Here is a 17263-nt window from a genome sequence, read left to right as displayed (position 1 = left end):
ATCAGGGGGGTGAATCAGCGAAGCACATGTGCTTGTTGTCAGAACCCCTCTCCCCCACCCCTCACTGGACTGTACTAAGCTCTCTGAGGCAAGGGCTGCATCTGTAGTTTTCTTGCCTGGTACAGAGAAGGGAATTTATAACTGTTTATTGGGAAAAAAAGTGGTTATGGGCTGAGGTTCATGTGAAAAGTTTCCTTGGAGCTGGTTGTTGTGTAGTAGTGGAGAAGAGTGAGGGATCAGTTCCAGGAATTACGATCAGGTCCGGGGTCTGAGTTTGCAAATGCTAATGCTCTGCATGACTTTGATTTTGCTCTCTTTGATCCCTAATTACAGAAAGCATATTGTTTTTACCTTGAAACACACAAGCAAAAAAAAAAAAAACAATGACAAAGACACATGACTTCTCTCGTCCATCACGCATATGGGAGCTCTGCACGTGGGATTGGGTTCAGTGGGGCTTGGTGTGCTCGGGGGAAGAGCTATGTGAACCACTCTTGATTTCAGCAGTTAAAATGACTCAGCCCGTTTGGCTCAGGAGGAAGAAGGCTTTTCTATCAGCGTAACTAGGGTATCACAACATTGCGTGTGCTACCTGGGGAATCAATCCCAAGCACGGATGAGAGGTCACTGTGTCTGGCTGAAGATTTAAGAAATATATATTGAGGTTTTGCCAGGTGAAAAAATTATGGGTTTCATTAGAGTGAAATTTAATATACCATAGTTAGTTATGGATTCTGAGAATTCGTGAAAGCCATTCATGATAATAAAACTTGTATTTGAGGCTTCCCTGATGGCGCAGTGGTTAGGAATTCGCCTGCCAATGCAGGGGACACGGGTTCGAGCCCTGGTCTGGGAAGATCCCACATGCTGCGGAGCAAGTTAAGTCCGTGCGCCGCAACTGAGCCTGCGCTCTAGAGCCTGCGAGCCACAACTACTGAGCCCGTGTGCCTAGAGCCCGTGCTCTGCAGCAAGAGAAGCCACCGCAATAAGAAGCCCACTTGCTGCAGCTAGAGAAAGCCCGCGCGCAGCAGCAAAGACCCAGTGCAGCCAAAAAATTAAAATAAATAAATAAATAAAGCTTTTATTTGCTTTGAAGGAAATAATCCTTTGGTGTGATGCTTATTGTCTTTTCATTTTAGTTGTGGTTTAAGCCAAGACAAAATGCTCTGCCCCAAATGCTTCTTTAGTTAGACCCTGTCTCCTTTAAATTGCATTTTGTCTGAAATGGACTAGGTCACATGTAATAAATTCTGGCATTTTAATGGAAACATTACAGCAAAAATAGTTAACAATCTGCTTTAATTTCAAAACTAATTTTCTCTTTCATACGGTAAGGCAGTATCTTGGTAAAATGTGCAAAATGCATTGGGATTTAATTAAGTTCCGAAACAAGGTTAAACAATTTGTTCCGAAACAAGGTTAAGCTGGGCTGTCAATATTCAAGGTAAATGGTGGGGGAGGATGGTAGTGGCTTGATGTTCCTGAGTCCTGAATGCCATGTGGACCACAGTGGAATTAGGAGAACTGGCCACGTTAGCTGCTGAAGGCCCCCATCTGTGGAAGGCTGGATGCTCCTGGGAGCATAGATAGAGCCTGTACATAGACAAGGGAAAAAACTGGGAATCATTTCTTCCTGTCTCTCCACTGAATTCAGTTCCTTCTTTAATTTATCCCTGCAAAAAATATTTGAATCTCATTGTGCTAAGTGCTGGAGATTCAAAGGTGAGCAAAAATAAGCAGAATTCTTACCTTAGGAAGATAATAGGCTAATGAGAGAGAAAGACATTCATCAAAGAATTACATAAATATATGTACAAGGGCAGCTGTGCCTACGACTTTGATGGAGGGGTCCCTGGTGCCAGGTGAGTGTATAAGAGGCATATTTGGGATGATCTGGGGCAGCGGTGGTTGTAGTCTTGGAAAGCCTTACTTGGGCAACCCCAGCAGAGCTGGAAACTGGGCAGGGAGGGTGGTGTGGTGAGGACTGTTCCAGGCAGAAGGAAAAGTGTGTACAGACCCTTAAGGGAGTGTTCGCATGGTGGTTCTGAGGAACCCAAGGTGACTCCCTGTGACTGTAGAGCAGACAGTGAGAGGGCCTGTGCTGGGAACTTCCACAGGAGAGCCAGGTGGGACCTCCTGAGCCACAGTGACAGACCTAGTCTGACTTCCTAAGTTTATCAGGAAGCCAGAGTGTGACATGGGTCAGATCTCAATTCAGCAATGACTGGTTTTGCTGCTACGTGGTGAAAGAGAAGGGCGTGCACGTGGGGGGACCAGGTGGGATGCTTCGGTGGAGGCCGGCTGCGAGAAGAAGGGGGTTTGCAACGGGAGGCCGGTAGTGGAGAGGCACACTTACCTGGGAGGCCGGCTTAGCCTGGCGGTGAGGAAACCAGACTCTAGGTTGTTCTTTCTGGGCTGAGGATCCTGGAGGATGCAGGAAGAAATCATATATTTGGGAAACCCCAGGACTAGGGGTGATAAGACACGAGCAACAGGAATTCAGGCTGTAAACTGGTGGAAAGAAAATGGGGATGAAGTTGGGATGAAAGTACCCCAAAGGGGTTATGAGCCTTAAGCCAGACAAACATGGTTTTCACCAAATGCAAAGAGTGTTGGGTGTGGATTTGTCTTTTAGCTCTTTTTATTGCAGGCTATGCTTGATGGGCATAATGATCATAAAGCATCTGTGTCTCTTGGAACTTAAAAAGAGAAATACGTTTTTAGCATCCAGCAAGTTGCCTTGAGCTGCTTAACATGAGAGCCTTGTCAAGTGAAGGCTATATTGAGGCCTCTGATCGGCTAAGAAAGAAACTGTACCTGGAGGTCAGAATGCGTCTCAAGTCTAGTGCCAGTGGTTCCTGGAACTACCCTGGGTGCTGGTGGCTGGTAGACCTTCACACGTTGCACCCACCCACCACATTGCTCCCAGCACTGGCTTCCCGCATGATTTCCACGAGCCCTTGGACGCATCATCTATCTAGCCTTTCTTAGTTGCCTCATGCTTCAAATGGCAGGGGCCCAGCCCTTGCGGTGTCTTTTACCTCTAGGGTATTTGATTCCACGCAGCAAGAATCCTTCATTCCCCAGAGTGCTGTTCTGTGCTAGATATGCCTGCGTATTCTTCTGGCTCGCTGAGGCCTTAGTTACTTAACGATCACTGTCATGGTTTCTAGTCTTAATAAGGCCAGGAAGAGTTCATTCCTTATTAACAGCACTTTTTGCCCTGAGAAAACCTTAAGCCTGTTTCTGAAAACCCATTGCAGTCCCATAAAGGCATCTTCCCTCTTCTCCCCCAATTTACTTCAATAAACAAATGAATAAATACACATTTATTGAGCACCTGTTGTGTGCCCTCCGTAATGCTCAAGGTTCTCTCCCACTTAATTGTCAGGCACCCTTGTCAGGCAAGGGTGATGTTCAGCATTATAAGAAAAGGAATCAGCAGCTCACAGAGCTTAACTTTCCCAAGGTCATCCTGCAAAAAAGAGGGTAGTAGAATAATATTAAACCCAAGACTTCTGATTCTGTGTCCAGGTTTTTCCCACCTAAATTGGTAAACAAACTGGTTTTAGATGGCTCATGGACAGCACAGGGAAAAAATTAAATCACGTGATGGGAATGTTGTTTTCTTTTCAATTCTCTCTCAAGCATCCTGATTAGTCAAGTAGAAAATGCATTTGGTGTTAAAGTGGCTTTAGCACGTGTTGAATATTTGCTAATCTCCCTTTTTAACACAGAGAGCTGGTCTCAGGCTCAGCACCATTAATACTCAACAGTCTCCAGCAAGAATTTTAAAAAATTATTTTGGTTTCATCTTTTATTTTTGGAACATCATACTGGTTTTCCTCATGGTGGTGATATAAAGTTGCCTTTCTAGGAAGAAAATTATGGGAAAAATAATTAAAGAAAAATATTGAATAAATTACATTTCAGGTATATGGGCATAATAATGATAAAAATCATGAATATGTATCTGTCTGAATGAAGCTGGGAATTGCATCATTGATTCACAGTGCCTCTCTGGCTCCCAGGGCATGTGGGCCTTGAGGAGATCATTGCCATGCTAAGTTCTGAAGCTGCCCCTTTTTTATTTGTTTTCCTGGGAAACATATAGAAGCGATTATAATGAAAACTATCCCTGCCATTAGGACCATTGGACATCCTTCTTAGGTTTAAAGTTTATAACCCAAACCAACCCAAGCTAGTAATGGAGTCTTAAAACCTAGGAAAAATATGTAAGTTTATTGCAAAAGATAATATCCCATTTAAAACAGTTTAGAAATTTACAAAACCTTACATTAGTACGTAGTCTTTAAGAAGGTGCTCTATAGATGAGCTGGCATTAAGTTCCAAGTATAGCGAGTACACATTTTTTTAACTACAGAGAAAGCAGCTACATAAACTCCTGCAACTTAAGCTGATGTATCAGTCTTTTACCTTTCAATTTTATAAAAGTAACTTTTGCTAAATTAATATCGCTCTGTAAAACCAGATAACTTCAAGTACAGCATTTCTGTAGGATATCATGGTAGATGTTACATAATAGTTTACAAAGAAGCAATTTTCACGTGAGTAGATGAATATAGAGTCTTGGTATATGTATACTTTTTGAAATTTAACACAGAGATGATCGTTTTTGTTTAGCAGGAATGTGTTTACTGAATCCATTTCCCCCATAACAATTTTAAATGTTCAACTTTCAGAAGAGACCTCCTTCCCAGTTTCAGGTTGGTGGCCCAAGCAATGTTGTGTTGTGCTTTGGTATAGAATCATTATAGCCTTGTTTGGTTTTATCTCTAGAAATGTCAACCTTTTCAGACCACGATTTCATCTAACTCAGTTGAGGGTTTATCCCGAGGCCGCCACCTCAACATAAGTGTATGACAACATACACTTCTTAATTATCCAAATGTTGGATTATCCACTTTGTGTGAGTTATCCCAGACATCTCTTCATCATTACAGGCTGACTTTGGCAAATGATCCTGATGAGCTCTGGGTGGCTCTGCTCATTTGATGTTGGCATGTGCACGGACTTTATAAAACAGGTAGAGTGGGTGTTCATATCTCCACTCGGGAATGGACAAACAGGCCCTGAAAATTTAAGCAATTTGCTAAAGGTTGTTGGAATAGACTGTTCTGTTGCCTGGGTGTCTTAATTCTGGGAGTAGGATTATTTCCATTTTATTGTGCCGCCCAAGAGCATAAATTAATTTGAAAATTAGCGTAAGCAAAGCAAATTAAGATGGACGCGCTCCTGCAAGATAAAATTATATGAGATCCCCAATGATTTTGCTTTATTGGATTATCCTCTGTGCTGTTCTTTTCGGTTGTTGGGGCCAACTGAGAGTTGATCGTGTGGATACATACAGAAAGATCTGTGGCTTTTAGCCAGTGGTAGCATATCTTATTGAAACGTGGCTTAAGTATGGCAAGTGTATTTATCTTAATTCTAACTTCACGTTATGTATTCCGGTCTCATTTTGTGGGTTTAAACATTACACTAGAAACAGAACAAGAACATCTTGAATGACATTCCAAGATTTAATAGTGCCAGCCAAGATTCCTTGCCAAATTTCCCTCTTGCTCTCACTGAAATAGCTTTGTGCACTGCAGCGCAGGGACAGGGGAAGGTGAAACTGTCGGGGTGGTTTGCTCAGTTAGCATCAATTTGCAGTGGGGAATGTACGTCCCGCATTTACACAGGATGCTGCACTCTGCAAAGACTCTAACTCAGACACCCAGTCTTCGGCAAAGGGGATTATGAAGTGCCTTCCTTATTGAATGCTCGTTGAGTTTAGGATCCCTCTTCTAAGCAACCTCAATCCAACCACAGACTGGTAGAGAGTTTAACAAGAAGGAATATGAGCCTTGCCAACCTACCCCTCGTCCCCAAGAGTATGTAGCAGTTACTTAATTATATTACTTTAGCTGTTTGTTCAGCCATGCAAGTTTGCCGGGACCCACATGTATGGAGGTCTTGTCAAAAGAATGAGCCAGACTTTAAAAGAATTCAGACTTTGGGAAGGAAAGGCCTTTAATACTAAAATGGAAAAAAATATATCCTCATCCCCAGTTCTGCTGCTTCTTCAATCAGGTGACCATTGCCTGGTCACCAGGAAGGGAGATTGTGTAGATTAATATACTTTGAACTTATCTACAAGGCTGCTGCCGGGATGAATGGGCAAGAACCAGTGTTGTGTTTTGTCTTAGTCTTGTTTATGTTTCTGGTAAGATGAAACGGACAGATAGGCTGCTGGATCTCATGATCTTAAATGTTGCAGAGAAATTAACTGTGGAATCTTAAAGTTCAAACCCAAACCAGACCCCATCCATTTGCCAGGCAGTCTCAGGCCTCAGATTGAGAAGTAGGATGATTTAAGGTGGGCCCTGGAGTAGCTACAACTGCAGGATAGTCATACCTGCAAGTCCCTTATACCCTGTGGTGAGCTTACTCTGCCGCAGACTCTAAGGTCCACACAGCATGAAATGACAAATCCTTGCTTTGGGGTCAAGGGGCTAATTAAAAATGAAGAGGACCCAACCCACAAGGTGATCTTGCATTCTCATGTCCTGCCCACTTCTCTTGTGCTTATGTATGCCAGTATCTTAGAAAACTGCCCGTTTGGGTATCTGTTTTTCTCTGGGTATCTGCTTGTAACCCTCCTCTATCTTACTGCTCTGCACAACATTTTTGTTTCTTTCCTTTGGGACGATGAACCCAGGATGGGCAGGAAGTGCTTAGCATCACAGAGGTGTAGGAAAGTGTGATGGGGGTTTTGCCCGTGGTGGGAATCTAGACTCACAAACGAGGATGTGTGACAGGAAGCTAGGCAAGTGGTCAGTCGGGTCCGTGAAGTCCTCAGCAAGCAGTGGCACGCACTCAGGTGAGGTGTGGTCGTGTGTCCAGTGGCAGCTAATCCAGTCCCAAGTTGTTCTGGTTTCACAGGTCGAGTGGCTCATAGCCTGGGGCCTTCGCTAAGAAGTAGAGAAGGCCTGAGGGCGTCGGTTCCCCACCTCAGGAAGGGCAGAGGTAAAGGTCCCCGTGAGCTCAGATCCACCAGAAGCATTTCTTCTTCACCTTCTTGGTTTTCCGCCTTAAGTCCTGTTTCTCAGGGACTGGGGGCTCTGCCGGGGACTTTGGTGGGGGAGATGCCTCCTCAGCTGGCTCTGCTTCCTCCAGACTCTGTAGGACTTCATGGAACCTGCCTTCCTGCTGCCGGAAATCATATTCTACACTGAAAAACACAAAGAGGAAGGAAGGAAAGTAAATTCAAACCAGCACATACTGATGTAGCATCACCAAGTGTCCAACTGACATGGAAAAACATGCGCTTTGAGGTCAAGTCCCAGATGCTTAGGTACCAGCTTGGCTGTGTGACCTTGAGGAACTTGTGCCACCTCTCTGAAGCTCCAGTTTCTCATTGACTGAATTGGCATCTGTGATGCCTTCCTCTTGGGCATCTTACTAAGTTTAAATGAAGCACGTAACATGGCAGCCTAATAGTAGATGTCCAGTAAAGACGGCTCCAATCTCTCTCTCGCATTTATTTAATGCTCCTAATTGTTCATTCTTTTTACATACATTTTATGCATGAAAACTGCCTCATTATAAAGTATTTAAGTAACACAGAGGAATGTATGCTAAAACTAACAACTCAGTTTCCTTATCCATAAAATGGACATAAAAATGGCACCTATCTCAAAGGCTTTCTTTGGAATTAAGATGTATATTAATTGAGAGAATATAAATGAAGTACTTAGAGTGGTTCCTGGCATATAGTAAGCCATCTCAGAATGCCCAGTGACAAGGTACCATTTGGGGGGCTTTATTAGTCACGTGTGGCAATCGTGATTTGCCTTTTTGGTGGCACTTACTCCGATCCTGGGTCTCTGGGAGGTGATGTGGGCAGAGCAGACCAGGACAGTGTCCCTTTAATGACAGCTCCTTTTTAGCCCTTGCTGGGTAGAAAGCTTTGGCCAGTCATGCCACATCACAAACCAACATGGGGTCTTTCCTCTTCCATATGAAACATTTCATTTTCTTCCTTGCTAAACAAGGAGGAGCACTGTTTTCGTGACTCTGCATTTCCCCCACTTTCCATACTCCCAAGCTGGCTCCTCATCTTTGGGCCTTCTGAGAGTTCTAGTATGAAACAAGGTAACAAACACAGCTGTAAGCTTAAGAGCCTTCTTCCAGGCATCCTGGCACTGGCAACTCCTCTGTAAGTAAACCTCCTGTGGAGGAAAGTGGACAATTAAGGGTGGAGGGAGCACATACACAGTCTCTAGGGATGTCTGCAGGATTCAGTCTTCCTGGCCCAGCTCTCCAGGTTCTGAGAAGGCTGAGCCAGACTTACCAGACGGGCTGACCATTCCTGATGCCCACTGGCCTGATTCCCAAGCCCTCAAAGGTCAGGGGGAGCCTGAGCACCCACTGCACGTAGGCCAGAGCTTCTGCTCTCCCCAGCCTCTGACTCTCTCAGCCCCTGAGAACCCGGGTCCCCAGCAGTGTCATGTTTACCTCACAGACCTGTGTACAGATGATACAATGGAGTCTGTACATTAATGACTCCAAAACACACAAATAAAATAACAAAAAAAGGAACGGAGATTAGGAAATGCCCATTAAAGGAGAGTATTTAAATATGTCTGTATTGAGGAATGCTATGAAGTAAGCATAGGTGTAAAGCTCTCCAAGACACATCGTTGAGAAGCAAAGCAAAGAGCAAGACATAATATATTAGTAGTAATAACATTGATGATGATAATAGTAACAGTAATAGCGGCTGAATAAACCATGCTTAAGGAGCATCAGGGATGGGTGTCTGATTATTTTGTTTCTGTATTTTTGATAAGCTTCCACCAGATTTTCTTCTCTTCGACTTATATCCTTTCACTTTCTGTGCCCCCTGGTCTCCTCCACAGGGACCTACTCCTGGCTGGGTGACTTATAATAATGGGTGTAGTAATGCAGGCTGTGTTTTTCTAGGCAAAGCTCCACGATTGATTAGCTGGGAGATCTTGGCAAAGTCATTTCTCGTATTCAAGCTACAGTGTCCTTATCTGCAGAATAAGCACGGTACCTACTCATAGGATCTCAGTGAAGTATAAACAACAGAATGCTGTACAGCACTCAGCTCAGAGCTAGGCACCAACAAACACTGAATGATATTCAGCTAATCATTCAACAAACTAAATTTACTGAGTATCTCCCATGTTCCAGGCCCTATGTTAGGTGCTGGGGGCAGAGTGGTAAACAGACAGACAGACAGACATTATCCCTGGCCTCTTGGTGCTGGTAACTAGTGGCTCTGTGTCCTTAGTAAATGCTAGCCAATATCAAGAGCTACTAGAGATCTTCTAGCCAAAGCTTAGGATTTGCCAGATCAGTGAACAGAAGTATCCACTGGGGCTCCCACTTCCAGGATGTACTGCCCAGCGCTGCACCCCTATTTGTCTCTCAGCCTGGGGTGGGTTTCTGTCACCACTACCTGCAACTCACTCTCCCCAACTGAAATTTAAGGAGATGGATTCAGAGGCTGGGGAAGAGTTGTCTCCAGCAAACTCTCATTGCTTTAAGGAAGGAATTTAAAGCAGTGAGCTGCAAAGTCTGATTCTTACCCTCTCTTACACTATTTCACAGATAGAGAACATCTACATTCATAGTTCTCCTAGCTCCTGAAATATCCCTGCCCTCCTTTCACCAGGCAGAAAAATAACCTTCATCCTAGAGCATCAGCTGGAGCCAAAGAAAGTAGGTACCCCTTGCTCATTCTAGGAATTTCCTCAGCTTTCTGGTATAGGAAATTTCATCCATCCATCCATCCATCCATCCATCCATTCATCCATCCACCCATCCACCCATCCATCCATTCATCCATTCATCCATCCACCCATACATCCAATCATCCATCCTGCTCTAGGCCTGATACTATGCTCAGTTACAGGGACATCACAGTGAGATAGACAGATGTGGATACTGCTTTTGTGGATCTTGCTTACCAGCGTGTGAGACAGATGATTAAACTAACAATTGCTTTAAAAATCTGCCTTGTACGTATCTCAACTACCCCTACTTTCTAGCTCTTCATCCATATACCTCTACCAAATTATATGAACATACACACAAAACAGCCTCCTTCTTCTCCTTATATGTGATATTTCTCTGACTTCTTAATTCAAACAAACAACAACAAACCACCTGAGTTTGTCAAGACTCACAACAATGTCCTAACAACAATTAGAAAAAAATAGTTCTCTGGGTGAGTCCAGATGTGTATAGAACCGGCAGGCCTGGAGATAGAAGAGCCAGGAGACAGAAGGTAAAGTCTGGGACTTCCCTGGTGGCGCAGTGGTTAAGAATCCGCCTGCAGGAGACACGGGTTCGAGCCCTGGTCTGGGACGATCCCATATGCCACGGAGCAACTAAGCCTGTGTGCCACAACTACTGAGCCTGGGCTCTAGAGCCCGCGAGCCACAACTACTGAGCCCGCGTGCTGCAACTACTGAAGCCCGTACGCCTAGAGCCCGTGCTCCACAACAAGAGAAGCCACCGCAGTGAGAAGCCCGCGCACTGCAATAAAGAGTAGCCCCCACTTGCCGCAACTAGAGAAAGCCCGTGTGCAGCAATAAAGACCCAACGCAGCCAAAAATTAAATAAATTAATAAATAAATTATTTAAAAAATAAAAAAGAAGGTAAAGTCTGTCTTAGCTCACAATTTAAAGCACATTGTAGACAATACAGAAATCGCTCTCGAATGGAATACTCTTGGGTTTGAACCAAGGCTGTACCACTTACTGGCTGGGTGACCTTGGGTAAGTTGCTTCTCTTTCTGAGACCCAATTGAAAGTGGGGGTTATAAAGCTACTTCACTGGGTAGTTGTGCAGATGGGACACAATAACGGGAAATGTCCTCATGTAGGATGTGGCCTCTACCCGCTCCACTAAGTCTCTTGTCTTCCTATCTTAGGGACTGAATGCCTCACCTCCTCACTCATACCTTCAACTCTTCAGTAATTGTATACCTTGCTGGAAACATCACTTTTCACCTCTCCCCTCCATGTACATTCAGGGAAGAATATGCTCTTTATGTTTCTATGGAAACATGACAGGCTTCCATTATAATCATTGGGACTTAGGGAAGTCCCCGTCCTCTTCTTGCAACTGCCCCCATTGGTCTTGACAATTTAAAGAGGATTGAAAGTGACTTTTCAAGGCCAGGCAAATAACAGAGTACAGAGAAGCATCTGTGCTTTGGAAGGAAATTGATTAATGTTTTTTTAGGCCAAAGCAATTTATTAACATAAAGGAAAATAGTCACTTTTCTTATCCATCCACTTGACAAACTACTGTTTCGTTTGGAAGGGAGGAGAAGGACTATATTTTGTTTTGGTAGCAGCTGCCTTATAAATGGGCAGGGGGCAGTGCCCTCTCTCATCTGTCTTTCATTTTGTGGCTGGGTAGAGAAGAGGAGATGCCCCTCAACTTCTTACTTAGCCAACCCACAGCACTTTAAGCAACGTCTTGAAAGAGGGAATAAAATGCCTGCTTGAGAGAATTCAAGCAAACTCTTAGCAGAGGGTTGTTTGCAGATTCTGGGGAAGGAATGCCTGCCTTGGGTTTGGTATCAAGGTAGAACACCAGTAACTTTTCCAACCTTCCCTTCTCTTCTTCCTCTTAATCTACCTATCCTCCCACCCTTACCATCTTCTCCATTCATATCCACATGGATGAAGAGGAGTGCTGTTTGTACAGAGCTCTGGCTCACGGTGGGGTGGGAGTGGCAAATAGTGGTCAAGAAATTGTTATAATACAGGATTCAGGCCCGGAGCCATTGAGATAGTTTGGAGCATTCAAGGTCTGCAAGGTTGGCCCTCTGAGGATGCACGGAATACCTGACATCTGGTTCAGGAGTGCCCAGTTCACTGTCTGGGGATCCTTAGAGCCTTTCCCAGCCAAGATGTCTGTGCATGGTGCCACTTTGCATTTAGAAAGTGAGCTGTGTGTAGACCAAGACTGGAAGAGAGCTTTCAGGTTTCCCTCTTGAGGGCACCTCACTAATCTAGCTGACAGATCAGTGCTCCAGCCATCATGCTAGGTGAAAAACAGAAGGAGGTTTTTCTAGGTAATTGGAAGTAGCGAGAAGCCTAAGTCACGGCTTGTCTGGAAGAAGAAATAGTGAGAAGCAAAAAGTAGGTAAATGCGTAAATACATAAGCAAACAACAGAGACAGATTCCGGATGCAGCATCTTGGCTGGGCAAACTGAAGTTGGGTGAGACACAAAGAGATAAAAGTTTATATAGAAACAAACAATAGAAACCTCTTACTTTTATATAGCACTTTCAGACTGCAGACACTCCAGATCTGCATTTTCATTTTGTCTTCACAATAGCTCAGGAATCTAGGAAGGTTGTTATCTCCATTTAACTGACAAGTGAGTTGGTGAAGAGAGTCACCCCATAAGTTATGATCAGAATCTCAGCTTGCTTTCCTGACCTCTAGTCCTCTGTTTTTTCCTAAAAAGGGATCAGATGTTTTAGCCCAGGGCTTGGCTGTTCCCAGGGTCTTACTCTAAGAAGAAAGAGATATAACAAGAGAGTATCTGGGTCATGTTAGGTGAGGGCATATGGTAATTTAAATGATGAAGAAGAAGGAGGGGGGGGGAGGAGAATGACTATCATTTATGTAGTGAAATCTATGTTCCAGACACTATACTACAAGTTTAGTAATTCTCACATCTCATGTAATTCTCAGAGCCCCATGAGATAGATATTATCTTCATTTCACAGATGAGGAAACTGAGGCAAGGCAAGGGGAGGTTGAATATTCTGCCAAGGGCACACACTAATAAGTGACAGAGCCAGGGTTTGAGCCTAGATTGTCTGGCTCCAATGCTTGTACACTAAGATACACAGCATCGAAAGAACAGCAGTCTTCAATCTGCGTGAGATCCTGGTCACCAGATGAGCGTGGGGAGGGGAGGGGAGGGGATGGTGACCAAGGCCTAGTGCACCTAAATGAACTTGCAGCCCGCTGTGGAACCAGACCCAACCTGGGCTGGGCTGCATGCACGACCCTTCACGACCCAGCTGACCAGCCCACCCTGCCATAGTGTTTCCAGATTGCAGGGACACTCTGACAGGAAGGCTGCGTACCAAAGAAGACAGACACCCCACAGGAGGCAGCTTACTCAAGGTAGTATCTGGGCTGTGCAATTTTGGGTCTGGTGTAGGTTGCTGAGGTCCACAGGGGCCCTTTGCTCTTCCTTCTCAGCAGGCGCGTCTTGTTCTTTCATCAAGAGATGAGTCGTAAACCACGCACCCCAAGCAGGTTGGCTTAGAAACTAATGATCCATGGCATCTCCCTGAAGACAGAACCGCCTCCAAGTCCCTCTCCACCTCTTCGTCTCTGTTAGAGTGTTTCTGTGGCCCCTCTTGCCACGGAACTCAGGTGCAATACAGATTTATTGACCTCCAGCAACTTTTGCTTTAGAAGAATTAGCTGTAAGAATCAATGGAATCAGCACGGGTAGTTGGGTCCCTGTCTACTTGAATAAATCACACCACTTTGGAAAGTGTCTCTGGGGAAAAATCACAGTCTGGGAAAGCAGGAACCTTAGTTAGTGTTTTTCCCCAGTCTGGAAGGGATATTGTTCCTAAAACTTTCTCCGAATGACCAGTTTGCTCATTATTTATAGGGTACAATTTTAAGCTTCACAACTCACAGCCATGTCAAGCTGGCAAGTGCACCCCTTCTTGGGCAGCTGTCTGCTGACAAGTCCTCAGAGAGTTGCACGTTCTCTTCTAGGCACATAAATAAGCAGAGCCACGCTGCAGAAACCTCACTGCTGATTGCTATCTGTGAGCGAGGTCTGCGCTCTGGGTTCTGTGGCTCTGTGTTGAGAATGTCTTCACATTAAGTCCTTAGAAAGAGAAGGTCATCTCAGAGAACGTCAACACAAATATTCACTGATTGTGCAAGGTCAGAAAGTAAGAGGGAAAGGGACAAGAAAGTCTCCTAAAAGCAGGACGGGTTTAAGCCCTAGCTCTGTTGGATCTTGGACAAGTCACATAGCTTCTCTGAGTCTCAGTTTCCTCATCTGTAAAAACGGGAATAATAACCACACCCATATTTTAGGGTTTTGCGGAGTCTGAAAAGAGATGATACATGTACAGTGTTTAGCAAAATGCCTGGCACAGTGCCTGGTTCAACAAATGGTAATGATTGTTGCATTAACTTGACAGAGAAATAAAGATTGGGTCATTCTGTGGTCAGCTGTGGCCCTCATGCCAGCAGCCATCCATTTGTTACTCCTGTGAAACTCTCAATTTTCTTGATTTTATATTTATGGCATGTTTCAGCCTCTTTAGCTATTAATGCATTAAAATAGGTTTCATTTTTATTGCAGATAAATTGCTGATGCTGTAAATCCTACTTCTTTCCACTTACACTCTAGGGAAAAGAAGAAAGGGATAAACATACTGAGAGAAACAGGGACTAATGGCAAATATCTTGGGGATCAAACTGTCGAGGCTCAGAGAGGTTTCCACATGTACCCCAAACTTTATGTCTGTTTCCAAAAGAGAGCTTGAGCTATGTTTGGTGGTAGTTGTTTGGGGGATGCTGGGTCGTATTGCTATTAACATTCACGTTCCTGCATTTGCAATGAATGCTGCTCAGTCCGTACTACAGTGGGATGAGAGCTGCAAAGGCATCTGTGATTACTATAAAGAACAGACATGCTGTGTGCTTTATAATTACTCCTCACTGTGGAATTCATTGCTGGCCAGAGAGAGGACCGTGGCTGGAAGACGAGGCTCTGACAGTTCTCTTGGCTCCACGCTGGGAGGGCATCTTAAGCAAACAAAAGGAACATACTAAATAATTTACGTGGAAAGTTGGTTGCTGAATTCACAAGCCTGGGTGCATATTGCATTTCGAGTAAAATGCCTTTTTCTCTGGTTAAGTAATAGCTTTAAGTGGCAGGCAAGACCAAGACCCAGTGGCCAAATGACTTAACCATGGAAGGAAACTCTAGAAGGCTCTCAGCGCCTCTGACTGCATGACCCCAGGTAACTCACATTGCTTTCCTTGGTTAGACGAAGGCCTGGCTTTTCTCCGACAGGGCACACAGCCGTACAGCTTTGGTCTGTGTTCCAGAGAGACTCCTTATGAGAAGTTCCGAATATTAAAACAATGAGGGGGCGACATCAAGAACAGGGATGCTGGTCGCCGGGTACAAAGGACGGCACTTGCAGCAAATCTCCTTTTGCATATCCTTAACTTCTTCTCTGTCTGGCTCAGAGGAGTTGTAACAGTGGAGGAATCAATAATGATAAAAAAGCAGTCTATGGTCTGTGGAGTTTGAGGAAATGAGAGGAAAGTGGTGGAGGATTCTGGTGTTCAGCTTCACGCATATTCCCTGGTTCTGGAGCCTGTGGTGACCACACCCTCTCCTGAAGCGGGGTGGGCGGTCCTGGGCAGCACTTTGCATGGCCACCCTGTCAGGTGTCCAGGATGCACCAGAGGGCAGTTCCTAGCATTTGGGCCCTTGGCCTGGGAGCAGAATTGGGCTCTAACTGGTCTGAACCTTAATTGGAGGAGGAAGGTCAGCAGGGATTGCCATTCCATTCCTGATCTCAGATGAGGACCAAGGAGCTGGGAAATGTGGGAGGGAGGAGAGGCTACAAATGAATCCCCTAAGTAATGCATAATGAAAGCCTGGGCGCCCACGTGGACTGGCAGAAGCTCATTTTCTCTTATCATTGGAAATAGGAGGCATCAAAAATACCCTTAGTCTATGAGGAAGCGCCCCCCCCACCCCAATCCTCTTCCCTTCCCTTTCCCTTGCCTCCACTCTCACCTGTTCCCCCTAGTTAGGTCTGTACCTGACCACCTAAACCTGTAATTGAAGCCAAGCAGAAAGGTAAATCATCTGTCCAATGTTGCGTTTAAAACAAAAGCTACTTTCTGGGCTATTTTATTAGCACGAGCTTTCTATGTCACAAAAGTTTCTAATAAATCAACCAGAAACCTCCTCCTTTCAAGACCCTAATTTTACCTAGTTGAATGTTTCTCAAGCTTCACTGGGATCAGGCTTTCCCAGGAAACTGGCTGTAACTGTAGATTCCCATCCTCCACCCCACCCCTCTGATCCAGCAGGTTTGGGGAGTGAAGGCCAGCAACCAGTATTCACAGATACCCAGGAGACTCTGATGCAGATGGCCCAGGATCACATTTTGAGAACACTATTTAGGTCCTGCATCTTAAACACAAACCCTCACGATGCCCTTGGATTATGAGAACTCAGCCATACAGCATTCCGCTGAGCCCTGATACCCCCTCAAGCAGGTCTGTCCTCTGAAGGCAGCATGCTGTAGAATCTGGCCAACAGGAAGGGAGGACTAAGTTCCAATCTTGACATTGCCACTTATTAGTTTCAGAATAATTGTGCAAGTGCCTCTCTCTCTCTCAGTCTCAATTGTCTAATCTGAATAGTGTGCAAGTCCCTGAACCTCAGTTATCTCACCTGTAAAATGGGAGTATTTTTATCTATCTCACATGGTTGTGGGGATTAGATACGAAAGTAAAAGGCATTTATAATGACCAGTAATAATAGACACAATAAGTGGTAGCTCTCTTCTTATTTCTTTTCCCTCATCTTCATCCCAACAGATCTCTGTCTTCCCCTAGCTGTCATAGTTGCAAAGATCATCACAGTCAAATTAACAGACCTCCAATTAGATGTGAGTAGTTTACGAATTATAAGGGTTTAATCCAGGCGTATTCGTTTCCTATTACTGCTGAAACAAATTACCACAGATTTAGTGGTTTAAAACAAGACAGATTTTACTCTTAAGAGTCCAGAGATCAGAAGTCCTCCAGAACTGTAAATCAAGGTGTCAGTAGAACTGTGTTCCTTCTGGAGGTTCGAGGAGAGAATGTGTCCCTTGCCTTTTCAAGCTTTTAGAGGCTGCCTACCTTCTTTAGCTTGTGACCACATCACTTCTACCTCTGCTTCTGTTGTCACATCTTCTCTGACTCTGCCTCTCCTGCCTTCATCTTTCCCTTGTAAGGATCCTTATGATTATGTTACGCTCCCCTGGACAATCCAGGCCACTTACCTCGTCCTAAGATCCTTACTTAATCACACCTGCAGTGTCCCTTTTACCAAGTAAGGTAACATATTCACAGGGTCCAGGAATTAGAATGTGGGCATCTTTTGTGGACATTATTCTGCCTACTACACTGGGTTTTGA

The 17263-nt window shown here is 44.6% G+C and overlaps 2 protein-coding genes across 2 annotated transcripts in view; one reads left to right on the top strand and one right to left on the bottom strand.

The window, feature by feature from the left end:
• Positions 1–17263, top strand: part of DOCK2 (dedicator of cytokinesis 2) — a 425439-nt gene that overhangs the window by 192462 nt on the left and 215714 nt on the right. The window lies entirely within an intron of this gene.
• Positions 1145–17263, bottom strand: part of INSYN2B (inhibitory synaptic factor family member 2B) — a 124590-nt gene continuing 108471 nt past the window's right edge. The window contains exon 4 of the mRNA XM_082456477.1: positions 1145–7237. Within this exon, the coding sequence (XP_082312603.1) occupies positions 7051–7237 (187 nt within the window). The 3' untranslated portion in view covers positions 1145–7050. The remainder of the gene's footprint in view (positions 7238–17263) is intronic.

The sequence above is a fragment of the Balaenoptera physalus genome (assembly GCF_965194825.1).
Source record: "Balaenoptera physalus genome assembly, chromosome: 3".
Taxonomy (NCBI): Eukaryota; Metazoa; Chordata; class Mammalia; order Artiodactyla; family Balaenopteridae; genus Balaenoptera; species Balaenoptera physalus.
Note: the sequence above shows the minus strand (reverse complement) of the source record. Positions and strands in the feature narration are given on the sequence as shown.